The sequence below is a fragment of the Labrus mixtus genome, chromosome 7 (genome assembly GCF_963584025.1).
Source record: "Labrus mixtus chromosome 7, fLabMix1.1, whole genome shotgun sequence".
NCBI lineage: Eukaryota > Metazoa > Chordata > Actinopteri > Labriformes > Labridae > Labrus > Labrus mixtus.
In genome coordinates, this window is record NC_083618.1 from 14021332 (window position 1) to 14036617 (window position 15286).

A 15286-nucleotide genomic window follows, 5' to 3' on the forward strand; every position below is an offset into this window, starting at 1 on the left:
TCTAGGCGACTGTCAAGCGTACAGCTGACCCAGCCTGACCTGATGAACACGCTCAGGCGATAATTGTGATGATTAAAGTGCCTTTCAGTGGTAGTGATCGTGTTTCGTGGCATTAAGCCCCTCATTCAAATATGTATATCCAACTTTATGCTACCAGAACATTATTTTGCTCGTTATTTAGTCGGTTATTCCGCTGATACACAGACGTAAGTCGTTCCTGGGAAGCTGGTGAAACTAGCTCGTTCTAAACAACATGACTCTCCCCGCTTTGCACACCACCAGCGTGCTTTACAGGAGGATTTTGTCACAGTTTCCTCAGGACATTAGTCTAGCTTTTGCCTATGGATCTGGCGTTTTCAAACAGCACGGCACCAACCAAGGTCAAATGGAGGTAAGCGACCCTGGTCCAGTTTCTAAACACCACTGACAATGGCTCTGCAGGTAAACTTTTCATAATCATGACTTCTGCACCTTTTAGACTGCATGTGCTTTAATGAATGAAAGTGGACGTATAAGGACTGAAGCTCTGGTCACTTAAAATGCTTTGGATTAGTTTGTTCGACTACTGGCTACTTTAGATATAAATCTTGAACAAACAAAGTATATACTTTAGGTTTAGGGAACGGGGTTAAAATCCCGTAAAGTCAATGTGTTTCTATTGATGTTGTCAATTTATATCACTATATTTCTTTAAATTTGTTGGGGGGGGGGGGGGGGAAACTGTACATAGGTCAATTTCATAATATAAATGCACTATTGTTATGACCTTATGGGGAAAACTAAAGGCGCTACATTATAAGTTTGTGAATTAAATGTAAATGATGCTGCCAAAGATTTTAAATCATGCATAAAACTAACTTACAAAGGGAAAACACCAAAATGGAAGCTACAGGCTTCAGGGTATTCAAGAGGCCAGCATACACTCTTACTGATATAAAAAGTAATTTAACCTGATGTGTGTACAAAAAAACACAATTGTGACACAATACCAGTCAGAGCACAGTCAGGAGAAAAAGGTTATTACACAAAAAAGGCAGAGAAAGACCTATGCCTCCTCACTGATTTTGCTTGATTAACAAAAAAGGACACACTTCTGATGTTGTGTCACAAAACTCAGGATATCTGACACTGAAGACGAAGCAAGAAGCACCATGCAGCTTGATGTGTGAGAGAGAGTTCTCTTCCAACTGAGAAAACCTTGTCAGAAGGCGTAACAGTGATAATAATAATAAAATACGATTCCATTAAAGTTGATAATAACCAACAATACTGAGTTATCAGCTCACTTTGTGTGTTTCTCTAACATACACAGAAGAACATGCTTGACTTTGTGTTTGCGGTGGACGACCCAGTGACATGGCACACCATGAATCTGCTGCAGAATCGCAAACACTACTCCATCCTCAAGCTTCTTGGACCCACAATGATCAGCTCTGTACAAAATGAACACGGGGCTTCGGTATACTACAACACACTGGTGCCCGTTGATGGAAGGGTAAAAGCCTTTATCGCTAGTTTATATGTTTCATCTTCAAATAGCCCAAATGTCTGGCTAGATTATGCTAACGGTATACACAAATGGCCTTCTCCTTTTCTTCTCAGATTATCAAATACGGTGTGATAAGTACAGAGTCTCTGATAAATGACCTGATGCACTGGAAGACCCTGTATGTGGCCGGACGTCTACATAAACCGGTCAGTATCGTGATCACAGCTGTTTATAACTGATGATTTTATTGCAGAATTTTTTATCCGACATACTATCCTCTAAGTGTTTTTCTAAGATCTTTTCGGATATATAAAACATGTTACTTCAGTTGAATGTTTTTTGAGAACATACAGAGTTGAAATTGTTGCAGATTTGTGGGAAAAAAAAGAGAACTTGTCATTCTAAGGTTTTGCTAAAATGTGCCTGCTTTAATGTGTTCCCCATGCAGGTGAAAATGTTGATGCAGGGTGAAAATGGAAAGCTCCGTGCGGCCCTGGTGGCCAACCTGAAAAGTGCCGTGACAGCCTCCTTCCTCATGCTGCCTGAGAGCTTCACTGAGGAGGACCTCTTTCTGCAGATAGCTGGTGTCTCGTATGCAGGTAAGTGGCTGGCATTATATAGAAAAACCTCAAGATAATGAGATGCATACACATTTAAAAGATGACCGCATGGTCAGAATTAAATCAGATATCCTGTAGTATTTACACAGGCAGTTGTGAATTAAGATATACATATAATTTCCCTTCTTTACTTTGTCTCCCACTAAGCAGGCACACACACTTTCTTTCCATTGTTATAATATCCACACTTGCGGTTCTATGTGTAATATTGGTTTTGCATGTTTGTTTAAAAATGATGACATGCTTTATGAAAGTACAGTCAAACCGTCTGGACGGTATTTGTCATCCATCCCTCAGCAGGGTTGTAGATTGGCTGGTGTTTGATGTTTTTAAAGTAGTTAAACTACAGGTTTTGTGACTTTATGAGTTGTCAGTACTGACCTAGTTTATTTTAACAGACGTCTTAGCATGCAAATAAAACAGTTCTGTGTCACTATGAAACATTTAAGACTGTAAACTTAAACAACTGAAGGTACTACAGAAAAGTCTGTAAAGCTTGTCCCTAACACACGTTTGATAGTTTATATATGCGTTTGAATTCTGTGCCTCTGTAGGGGATTTCCGAATGGTGATCGGAGAAGACAAATCCAAGGTGGCGAATATCGTCAAAGACAACATTCAGCATTTCCGAATTCTGTACAGCAACATCCTGCGGGACTGCCCTCAAGTGGTTTACAAGCCCCACCAAGGAAAACTAGAGGTAAAAACATGGCACACTCAGATACATGGAAGACGCACCTTCTGACATGACCTCACTTGGCATCTTGGCAACACAACAGAACACGGTGTGCTGCTCTTTCGGCATGTGACCCATGTTGACCTGTAATACAACTCCACAGACAGTAATCAAGCGGAGTTACCTGTTTTACTACAGACGGGACATGTGTGTACAGTGTTGCGTCTGTTTCACATTGAACAGCGTTATTACATGGGTGTGAGGCGTTATCTTCTCTTCATTATTCTACAACTCTTAACTCACTCCCTTTTTATATCTTTAAATCTTGAATAACATGTTTGGTAATTATTTGTGAGGAACAGCCCATCGTTTGTATCACGTGTGTGTGCGTGACTAACACATTCTGTAGTGATCAGCTTTGGGGACTTGTGCGCTGCGAGCCCTGCATGTGAAATGTACTTTTGCCCTTGTTTATCATTGGACACAGCAGTAGAAGTCACAAGTACACGAGCCTAGAGGAAGATGTTTTCTTCAAAATCAGTGGCAGTGACGATGCATTCAATAAATGTTTCCTTGGTTGTTCTCTTAGTTGCGTGGTTTTGATTGGTGTTTAAAAGGTTGAGTTTAGGTTTTGTAGTCGCACTGATAATCCTGTATGTCCTTTCAGAATTGATCAAATAAGACTTCAACATATAACTACTGAGTGTACAATATGCCATTGACAATATGATCAAATACTACATTTACCTTTTGTTAAATCTTTGACTGTAAAAAAGACATGTCCTTATCATTTTGTCATCTTAATTCTTTACCCACAGTTCATTCAGTAATGACATTTTCCCTTGGAACCTGTGAACACGAGGGCCGGTGCTGCTGCATACGTGTGCCTTTGTTTATTTGTTCTTGTTTATGGGCTGGCAGGTCGATAAAAGCCCAGAGGGTCAGTTTATCCAGCTGATGGCGTTACCTCGGACCCTCCAGCAGAAGATCACAAAACTGGTCGATCCCCCAGGGAAAAACCGAGACGTGGAGGAGATCCTGCTGCAGGTCGCCCAGGACCCAGACTGTGGAGCTGTCGTACAGCAAGGTAATGGACCAAAGAATGGGGCGGAAAGAAAGATGATGAGGAAAATGCTTAGATCGTCACAAATAAAGAAGGAGGGAGAAATAAGAAGAAGAATCCAAAGTATCAGCATACTAACAAGCCAGTGTAATATGAAGGGTTAATTTAATGGATAAATTAAATGGCTTGACTTGCTTGTGCAAGTTCATGACTAAATATTGTGGACTTGAGCCATCAGTAGCATCATTAAATCATAATGCAGAGTGATGAGGTATAAACTGTTTTGCTGTGTAAAGTCATGTTGAAGCCTGGTTTTATTTTTCTCCTCAGGTATTTCATCTATTGTGAAATCATCCAGTATAACACAGAGCATCAAAGGCATTGCTACAGCTGGTATGCAAAGCTTTTTTTCATCCTTGTTTGATACTTTTGGCAAGCATCCTACAAAACATTTACCGTACTACTGTCAGGACTTGTTAGCAAGGGGTTCTCTGGTGCTTCAGCAAGAATGACTGTTTAGGGGTTTATCATTATTTGCTTTCTTGCTGAAAGCTACTGAACAAGATCGATACAAATCTCAGCTCCGTATATATTGACTTTTGAGATAAAGGAAACAGTAGCTTAACTTAGCAATGAAGACTGGAAACAGAAGGAAACAGCTCAACACCTCAAAATCTCACCAAATAACATACAGTATAACACCACGTTTGATGCCAGGCAGTCAATCGTAGCTGTACTGATTTCACACTTGACATGCGTCATTCTCCACATTCACCTGACGACACCTCCCTCCAAGCTGCAAGATTCCGGGTCTCTCCCTCTGCGCTTTCATTGCCAGCTCTGACCTGCACCAGAATCCACCTGAAGGCTCCGACATGGGGGGAGTGGGGTTTAAAATATCATCCCGTTACTTATCAAATGTCTGCATGATAAATAAAACTACGAGGAGTGATTCGGTCGGAGCCTACACCAAACTGAAAACTATGTTCTGCTGCTGCGATATATATTTTAAACAAATAAAAACGTGAGTTGTGTGACTGAACTGTACTAAAAAAACCAAAGTAAAATGGATGGTTCTTGGGTGGTATGGTCTTTGTGAGAGGGTAGATTTTGTTACCATCAGAGATTAAAGCTAGCAATTTGTAGCAAAGTTGCCATTTTTTTTGTGCTAAGCAAAGCTAACTGGTCGCTGCTTATGGAATATATGAGAGGAAATTCAGTTTAAACATCTCCACTCCCTGCAACAGGAAAATGAACTACTCCACCAAATTTTAACACTAGTGTGTGAAAATACTGTGCACCTCTTACTTTTCATTAGAAAAATGATCTATCCTAAACATTATTGGATCAAACCCAGTGTATTAACATTTGTTTTTAATGTAGAAAATGTGTTCTACTGAGTTGTAATGCCCTGTGTGTTGTCTGTCCTGATTTTCTCCAGGAGTTTGGAAGACGGTGTCGTACAGCTCCAAGAAGCTGATAAAGATGTGGAGGGGTTGGAGGAGGAAGCCGTCTGTCTCGCAGATGTCCTGATCCTGTCTGTCTGCCAGGAGTCTTGTCTTTTATTTTTTCTAAAAGCATCATCCAGACAATCAACATCCATCCTTCCATTTTTACCCTGCAAACAAAATGTGCCTGTGGAACGATCATACACAGTCACGGCTGGTCGTATCACTGCACGTCCTCCATGAACGAGATCACTTACCAGGTACAAGTCTGTGTTTGAATAGTGTGGAACTGTGCGCACCGCTGCCCTTTATCATGCAACTCATAAAAGTAGTAGAAAAAGAGTGTGACATTTCACGAGCTGGACTGAATTACGGCTGACATTTAATGGTACTACACAACCAGACCTTTGTGGATAATGACTACAGAGACTGCAGAGGAACTGTTCAACATGTCTGGAGGCACAGGGCAGAATCAGTTTGCGCACTGCAAGCGCAAGAATAATGAGGGAAAAATATTTACCGTCACCTTTCATATTTTGATATGTGCGAGTGTGTACGTGCAATTTCGATGTGAATGTTGCTACCTCAATGAGAAAGAGGTCTTTCCTGAGGAGTTTTCAGATGTAGACTGGAGTTACATGTTGCACAAATACACATTTCATATCACCTTCTGTTATTGCCAAAGATGACATCACTTTCATCTCTTTACATATTGATATTCTAACATTCTGTTTGATGGTTTCCCATATTTAAGTTGACTAGAAAATAGGAGAAAGTGTATGTTATATTTAACATGTTCCTCACCTCTGCATTATGAGCTGCTCATATTGGCAGCTGGAGATCCTCCATAGAAAAGTGCATGTTTTTTTTTCCCCCTCACAAATACCTGCTGTGGTCAAATTCAGTTACCAGAACTTTGTTCAATAAACTTTTTAATACAACGGCATCTTAACTCTGTTTTCTGTAGACTATTTCTTAATCCAAGTGATTTAAAATCCACAAAAGAATCCAAAAGAAATCCTGAAAATAAGAGAAATAAATAGAAAAGCTTCTGGTTATTCTGAGCGTGTCCTTGAGACTAATTTTAAACATCATCAACATATGTAAACACAAATCAAACTTTTCCTCCATTTGAAGTGCCTTATTATTTGTCATAATAAACAAATACACAGTTTTTCCTGACTTCATTTGATCAGTTCTTTTTTCTGTTTTGTTTTGTAGATAATCTTCTTTCTTTAGGACTATCTGGTTTAACTACGACGGAGGATTAGGGCCACGTTAAAAAAAAATATATTTTTAATTTTGAGATTAAAGTCTTAAATTTACAAGAGTAAAGTGGTATATTTACGAGTTTGAGACCAGCCTGTGTGGAAATGATGAATGTAGAACTCTTAAAGTCTTTTCCTCTGCAGACAACTTCCTCCAAGTCAGTGTGGTTCTTTCTTCGGAAAAGCCACAGTTTCTTGCAGTATCTTTTCAGGGTGCTGATATTTTATGACAATGTGAAGATGATGTGCCAAAAGCATGTGTAGTTTCATATCTGTATAAGTAAAGCCCCAACACAACTATTATTTTACAGATAAACAAGGTCTTGCAAATTTAAGTGAAAACTTCTCTTGAACTAACTGTTTTTACCGACTACACAAGGAAGTAGCCTGTTTCCTTAATCCTCCGTCATACTTAACCACTACTTAGATAGATAGGTACGTATTACTGCCTAGAACCTGACTGTTTTTTTTGTTTTGTTTTTATAATGTGAAAAGTAACTAGAATTATATTGTTCTTCATTGTATACTATTTAGAAGAGAATATGACCAGGGTTATATTCCTTTTGTTTCTGTTGACATTACTGCTGAATATGTTCCATTGAAGTGTGTCAGTTTTAGAGTCCTGTTATTTTGGTTATTGTGTCTAGAGAAACATGCACTTCACCAAAATTGAGCCACACTGTAATTATTATTATTGGTTCCTGAAGTGCCTTTCCCACTATGACAAGTCAAAATATGCTTTCCAGTAGTTCATTTTTTTGTGTGCAAAATATTATGTTGTTCACAACCAAAGACACTAATCACAAAGTGGTAGAATAGCCCAAATAAAAACCCAAATACAACGCATATAAAGCCTTTGTTTACATAACAAAGTGGTCTCAATTTGATCATATGAATATTGTCATTGGCTGTTGAACAAAAAATATATATTTTCTGTCATTTTAGCTTTAGTAATCTTGTTATTTGAAAAGGCCAAAAAGAAAAGCAATCCTAAAAGGCATTGCATCATAGTGCAGTCAGTGGTGACAGTACCAGCTACTTCCTGATGCGGCCACTTAGATTCTTTTTAATCCATCTTTTTATTCATCACTGCCTCATGAGTCATACTTCAGAATGACCTCAAAATGGACGTGTGAATCATCATACATTCAGGTATTGTCACGTAACCTCAGAGTGCTCTTTTCTCTTCTTCTTTTCTTCTTTTCTGCTTATTTTATCATCGCTGCATACTTTGTTACAGTTTAGTTCCTTTCATTGTCATTGTTGTGGCCATATAGTCACAATGCAGTAATTATTATTTCTACCCTTTATAATCAATAGAGTTGTATTCTCTCCTGAAATGTAGACGCACCAAATGAAAGGAGAAGAAGCCTACCTCAAAATATTACCTAGTTAAATGGTTCAGTAAAAGTATAGCCTAAATAGCCTAACTTACTTTTCACAACATAAAAAAGTGTATGCAGTTTATCAATGGCTGAGACAGCAATTATTTTAAATGAAATTGTCGTAAGATTGTGTGAAATTACCAGGTAAAATTTTAAGGCAACACTTAGGATTCACGAGCAGCATATAAACATACAACAATTCGTAATAACAAAATACTTTAATCATAAAATAAATGGTTTGCATTTTAGCTAACTGTGTGTGGTGTTTAATAGGCCTGTGAACTCCAAATAGAAAAAAGTAGCTGATGGGAAATTAGGTGAACAAATTACAATTCAAAGGTTTCTACCTTGATTAAGGGCATTAAGAGTAAACATGTGTAGGACTCATACAGGGAGGGAACTCTCAGTTATCATCTACTAAATGTTTCATCCCTTGAGACGTCCCTGAGTAATAAACACAGTGACAGCAGCTTCAGGGAGGAAGTGACGCAATGGCTCATTATCATAATTTATGCTGATATCATTGCTTCAGTCCTCCACCAATCAGCGCTCTTCACTTTCACCACCTGCTAGGAACTGAATTCCATCATTCCAGGCATTCCTGCCCTCCCTCCCTCCTTCTCCTGCCCTCCCTCCCTCCCTCCCTCCTCCTCCTCCTCCTCCTCCTCCTCTTCTTCCTCGTTTAGCCTACAACCAAGTTTGTCCCGACAGCTCAGCTACTATTGTCTCTGCTCGTTCGTTAACCGCGGCTTTTTGTGTTGAATCTCTGTGGAATATATCTCTTTTTGGGTTGTTTTGTATTTCCTTTTTTTTTTTTTTTGTGTGGAGTAAATTATACTGGAAGATACCAAAGTGGCGCTTGAAGGAGGTACGTGTGCTGCTAAACATGAAGTTTGTGTGTGACTGACATTGTTTCGGGTTTGTGGGAGTGCGCTCTTTTTGTGACTGTCTCGGTGCAATTCATTGTTTCATTCGGGAATTCTTCCTCCTGTTAAGAAAGAAAGCGGTGAGAACAAATGTAAGAAAGGGCTTCAATGAAATTCGCCTTGTCACACCAAAGAGATATTCTATTCACGTTACGAAGGCAGGTTGCAAAACTTTCTCATGTCAAAACTGTACATGTTCCTTCCAGCCGGGGATTTTGGGGACATTTAGCTTTCTCTCTGTAAGTGGACTCAGGCAACATCTCATAGTAAAGTAACGCTACATTTAATATAGGACATACCTGTTAAGCCACCTTTTGCCTCTTAATTTCCAACCCTTCAGGAAGCACCGCGTCATGTTGCTTTAAATTAAGGTCTGATGGAAATGTATGTACAGTAGACGCACTTGTTACAAATATAGTTGCCACATTACGCGCACAATATAGACAATGTTGTGCTGTGAAAAAAAAAAAAGCACAATTCACCTGACTGGTTTGCAGGAAAGTTAGACAGTGCATGACAAATGTTGTAATGATTAATCCAGCTTTAATGTTTTTTTTTTTTGTTTCTTGTGGAAATGAGGGAAAGGTATCTTAGGAATGCAGAAAGAGGGAAGAGAAGCGCGCTGGTGCGTTTTTCTGTCCACACATACCTATAATAGCGCCGCCAGACTGAAGGCTCAACTTTACAGGATAGATATATTCATACAATGATGAAACGAATCCTGGGTAGAGGACAGTGTGCAGAAATGACAGGGAGGGAGGGTCCAAAATAATTTAACAAACTAAAAAGCACTGAGCATAGTCATCACCACCTCTGAAACAAAAACAACAATAACAAACTTCTACAGGCCTATTTGAAGCATAGCTACTTCAACACAACTCAAAGTCCAGTATTAAACATTAAGCAAAATGAGCCCATCTCAGGGTCTTATTATCTGCTGTATATTTGAGCTGCGATGCTTAATTGAGAAGTGAAACAACAGCAGAAATATCATTAAGTTCTTTGATGGAAAATGATTGGTTAATGTCATGTTTAACAACTGCTTCCATCTGGTCCCTTCTTGTCTTGGATCATGGTAAATTATGATGGATATTTTTTCACTGTTTCCAGCATTTTCCAAAACATTATTTAAGACAAACATATTCCAATACACATGTAAGTAAAATCATTGACAGCAATGATGTCTTATCTGATATTATTAAGACTGTATTATACAGTCTTGCTAATATCTGATAAAACAAAACTGAGGATGGAATACAGTAAAAAAATGTCATGTTTAAGCTTGTGATTAGAAAATATCAAGCACCTTTTTTGTGCTGAGCCTATTCGTTCCTGATTGCAATAATGGACTTGTGTGATCTGCAAGACTTTTGGAGATCTTATTGACTTGTCATCTACCACATATAAACTTTTTACTTGCCATATAGAGAGATGAGAGCCAAACACTACAGCACTGTGCCCTCCTTTCTGTCTTACAGGCATCCAAGCATGGAGACACCACTGGATGTTCTGTCAAGAGCAGCGTCATTTGTTCATGCGAACGAAGAAGAAAGTAAGCGACTTCTCAATCTTCCTCTTGTTTTGCGTGTCAGTAAAGAAACGTTCCTCTGTCTAGACTCTCGTGCAGTCAAAAGGTGCGCTGTGTATAAAATGATTTGAATGATTAGTCGCCTTACATGTCGATGGACGTTGTGTTCAGCAGTAAGCCTTCTTGGCCCTGTTTGCTGCCATTAGACAATAGGCATCTTTGTGCTGTGCAAACTTCGCAGATACACAGGCAAATAAGAGCAACCGCACTCAACCGCCATCAGCACTGCTTTTTAACCAGCTGCTTGCTTGTGTTAACCTGCTTCCACTGATATCAGGGTGGGTTTGTGCTCTCTCTGTTTACATCTGTCTGTCTCGACTTCAGTCTTGTTCCATCTTTAACTTTCTGTCTATATTCCTGTCCTATTGATCTCTGTTTATCATCCTCCTATCAGTCTCCCTGCTTCTCCTTGTCTTCTTCTTCTTCTTCTTCTTCTGTTTTTCCTCTGCTCTGTGTGCGAGGAATTCTGGCCTTGCTGGAAATAAATTCCTTCCTAGATTAAGGAGAAATTGCCAATCCTCGTCAGCAGGCCCCTCTGCACAGCCAGTAGACCTCTAAGCTGAGTGAATCAGACATGGACACTTACAATTCAGTTGTTCCCACTGATAATTGAACTGCAGTGTTTGGAAGTGGGAATCAATTTGTTGTAGCTTTTAGTGTTTTCATCATAAACTTAACGTGGATGTATGCGTCTCCTTCCATGCTGTACAGCTGAGAGTGACAAGTGTAATCTCTTCATGAATTTGTTTATATTCTTGTAAAGGGATTTGAAGCATTATGGAGAACTTTGATTGAGGAACAAAGAAGAGAACTGAATTCAATTATAAGACATGGATATTATAATTTCCTAATAATGTGCAAGCTAGCTCTTGTTACAACCTTTCGAGGAAGCTTCGAGGAAGTTCTTCAAGTTTGTTAATGAACCTTTTTCTCCTTTTTGAGATGCATTATAACTGATAACCATTAATGTTACAGTCCATAATATACATTCAAATTTAGATAATTACTTGGGTTAATCTGTGCAATGAGAGACTGGCATCATTAAGAAAATGCCTCAAGTTTAATATATCCAGTTCGTTCCCATAATGCTTTGCCCTAAATGAGCTGAATATCAGCTTTCTTGCACTTGTGAGTAAAATGGCCTGGGAGCCCTCCTCCTCCTCTCCCTCGCTCCCCTGCAGTGTTTTTGTTTTTTTCCCTCTGCGCTGATGTCATTTTTTGTTGTTTGGGTCGTGCATGGCCTCTTTGTCCAAAGACAATGCACTCCAACTGTTTCCACAATAGTCCTGGAGAAAAGGGCAAACCAGGCGGCCTACTAAGCTAGTTTACCAACCAGTTAGTCAGCTGAACTAGCGACAAGTCAGTCAGCCAGCCAAGCAGGCCAACGGACAGTAACCTCTTCCTACTTGTTTGCATTAATGACAAGTCTAAGTCTTTGTGAGGCCTGTGCCGCACTTGATACCAGAGCGCTTGCTGCAGTACAGGAGGAGGCTGGGCTCTGTTTTCATAGCCTCATAGCCAGTGTATACAGTAGCTGCTGTAACTCAGAAGGACCAATAGAGGTGTTTAAGGGCCAGTGCATCGGCTTAAAATGGAAAGAACGTTTTGTTTTTTTTAAACCAAATTATTGAAAACCATCTCTGTTCAAAATGAATTTCTTGGGTTGTGCAGTAATGACACAAATGCTGCCTTGAAGGAAGTAAAATTACAGTTCATGAATAATGTATTCTCTCAAGGTCGCACTGCTCCACTATGAAGTCAAGTAATAACCCAAAAGAGTTTTTGGCTTTGGTATGGATTAATGACGGCTGCTTGTATATGAGTGCATATCTTAATAAGAAAGCAACAATGATGATTTCAAGTCTGAATTTCTTTACTGAGCGTTTCTTTCGGATCCTCCTCTGGATCACTGAATCTGAAGTTTGCGGGTATAATAATGGTTGATGATGGTTTACAGGGAGCATGGCATCTTTCACAGAGCTGCAGGTGTCAATTTGAAACAGTAAATGTGTATTTTTTTTTTTTTACTATATTTGTTGTTGAGGGTGAAATCATTTAAAGTTATTTCAGATTAAATTTTTTTTGCCCTAAGTTTTGTCTTGTAGGCTAGTCTGATATTACTGGATTGTTGCAGCCTTATAGGAAAAATGTATTCAACTATAATGACTAGTACAGTCCACCAGTAAACACATAACTTTTTATTTAAAACATGCAATTCTGTCATTTTCCCAAAGTATTATCAATCAATGAAACTAAACTTGAGTTGGTGTATTGACACTGCAGAAAATATCTTTGTGAGGGATAATCAAATCAAAAACAACAAATTTTCTTAACAATACATATAAAAAAAATCACACAGTTGCATGCAGGGCCGATCTGGTCTGTCACAGAGGTTAACCTTCCTCCTTCTGGTTGAAACAGACTGTCTGTGAACAACACTAATCACAGGTCTTAAGTCAAATAGTCCTGACCTTCACTTTAACTTAATTACACACTTACTAAAAAAGCAGTGAAGAAATCTGTGCTGTATATTTAATGGTGAATGTGGGAAAATGTTTAATACTTGCCATCACCCCACCATAGCAATTTCGGTGGCTACTTGGAAGATGTTGCAGTGTGCTCCACCCTTCCTGGAAGCAAACCTGTATTTGAAATCAACCTTAAACTACAGGGCCAAACAAGGACAGGATGAAATGTGTTTGTTTGTAGCATTTTTGTTCTCTTAAATAAAGCCATTTTTACACCATTTGTAGAGCAAACTCTCTGGTTTAGTGCCAATTTGGTGACATTTCTACTCACAAGGCCCTGACTCTATGTCGGGTCTTGGATGTTTGATCAAAGCCAGTCTTTCCAAAGAGTGCTGATGGGTTTAGGGCTCTTCTGAAAGGATGGAACATGGACCTTTTGTTTCTGACAGGAACCACAACAAAAGAAGGTCTGGTGCCAAGAGAAGGTGGTTGGCTGAGATCTGTACAGTGCCCTCTGCTCTACTTCTGTACATGCTGTACACACTGAAGTACAGCTTGTTTGTTTAGAGAAAACACACACACACACACACACACACACACACACACACTTACAGAATCCCTTCTTCATTTTTATACTTTCCATGGTTTGTTCAACCATCCCAAGTCTTTGCTTACTCATAGAAAGGAAAAGCTGTCCATTCAAAATAGACTGTTTCATGTTTGCCAGTATCTTCTTGTCCGCTCTTTTGTCGATACCTTAAATATTTCAAACCACATAGCTTTGAAATTAAGGCAACAGTTGTCATACACAGCTCTGACAGACTCTGTTGCTTCGTACACCTTTTCATAGTTGTCCGTTTTTTGGCAAGTCCTGCGTCCTGAGACAATCCCCTCCTTTCTGACAGGGTTAGTCCTAGGGCTGGGAGATATGACCTCAAATCAATATATCACTATTAATTGAACATTTTACCTCAATTATGATTAATGAACGATTATTTAGTTTTTCTTTTTTGCCCAATTTTATGCTCAACTATTAAAGCTGGGATCTTTTTTCTAATGAAAGAGTTCATATCTGATGAACTGTTTTGTGGTTATTTATTGAATATTTCGAACTGAAATAAAGCATAGCTTGAACACGAAAACCACACATTTTAGTTTTGAAGTAGAAATTAACTTCTCTAAAACAGTAGAAAATAAAAAAACATTTCTTACAAACAGTTTTTCCGCAGTGTTTACATTTGCCTTCTTTTTGTTCAGTGTCGTCTTCCCTAAAGACAAAATGTGTCCAAATGACTGACATTGCTTCAATGTTGTGGATTGGACGTGTCGTCATGTGACTCTGCCTGGAAAATAATCGAAGCAATTGACATGGTTAAAGATTATGTCGGTTAGAAGGTGTGAATGTCGGTTTCGATTAATTTTCGATTAATTTCCCAGCCCTAGTTAGTCCCCCCTCCTGTGAGGTGCATGTGTAAACAAGCTACTAAGGTAGGAAAAATGTAATGGAATCTGGTCACTGTCATTTATCCATGTTCAGGTGGACCAGAAAAGCAATGGTAACCTCAGTCTGTTGTAGTCCCAGTTTTGGATGTCTTTACTTAAAGTTGTGAATTAACCACGATACGCTTGGTTAAACAGGCTTTGCACATTGTACACTTTTAAAGTGTGATGTGATCGTCCTCTGATTACGAGTAAGCTTTGTGACTCGTTAGAGCTTGTCGATACTCGGTGGTATTCAGTCAGATCAACACTGAAAGAGAAATTGAAGAGCTTGCATCATGGCACTGTGTCTAAACCTAGCTGGAGGCAAACCAGAGTCCTATGTGGGAGGTTATTTGATCGAGATCCATGCCCAAAGGTGGAAGGGTTGGGTTTTTGGGTGTCTTGTGAGTTTTTTTTTTTTCCAGCAAGGAGTGGGTTTGCCCTCCAGCATCCAGGGTTCTGGCAGGAATATCTCTATGCTGCCTGTGTGACATGATACAGGGGTTTAAAAACTGAACATAATGGTGAAAAGATACAGATTGTGGGAAGGAAGTTGGAACTTTTTCCCTACATGACTTTAATGTGTTTTGAGTTCAACAGAGTTTAAACTTGGTCCATGACTTTGAGTATTTTAGTAAGTCACATCAAAAGGTGAACTTGAAATGTTATTCAGGCAGCCAAAGAGGTGTTTTTGCAGCATTGCTTTAAGAGTCAACTTTAGAAGTGTGCAGCAACAGTAAAGCTTATTAAAGCAGTAGGAGATAATGTGCAGCTCACTGGCAGTATGGTGGTGTATTCATGCTGTAGTGAAGGTGTGTTTACTAAAAGCTGTGTGCTTGTGAAATAAAAGTATCATTACAGATATGCATGAAA

The 15286-nt window shown here is 39.1% G+C and overlaps 2 protein-coding genes across 2 annotated transcripts in view; both read left to right on the forward strand.

Annotated features, from left to right (window-relative positions):
- Positions 1–6478, forward strand: tamm41 (TAM41 mitochondrial translocator assembly and maintenance homolog). The gene is made up of 8 exons (XM_061043155.1): positions 1–391; positions 1313–1495; positions 1603–1695; positions 1938–2088; positions 2664–2809; positions 3707–3872; positions 4179–4241; positions 5290–6478. Exons 1-8 carry the CDS (start codon positions 254–256, stop codon positions 5379–5381), a joined length of 1032 nt encoding a protein of 343 aa, XP_060899138.1. The 5' UTR covers positions 1–253; the 3' UTR covers positions 5382–6478.
- A 2152-nt stretch (positions 6479–8630) lies between these two features.
- Positions 8631–15286, forward strand: part of vgll4b (vestigial-like family member 4b) — a 36315-nt gene continuing 29659 nt past the window's right edge. The window contains exons 1-2 of the mRNA XM_061043159.1: positions 8631–8817; positions 10354–10427. Of these exons, the coding sequence (XP_060899142.1) occupies positions 10364–10427 (64 nt within the window). The 5' untranslated portion in view covers positions 8631–8817; positions 10354–10363. The remainder of the gene's footprint in view (positions 8818–10353; positions 10428–15286) is intronic.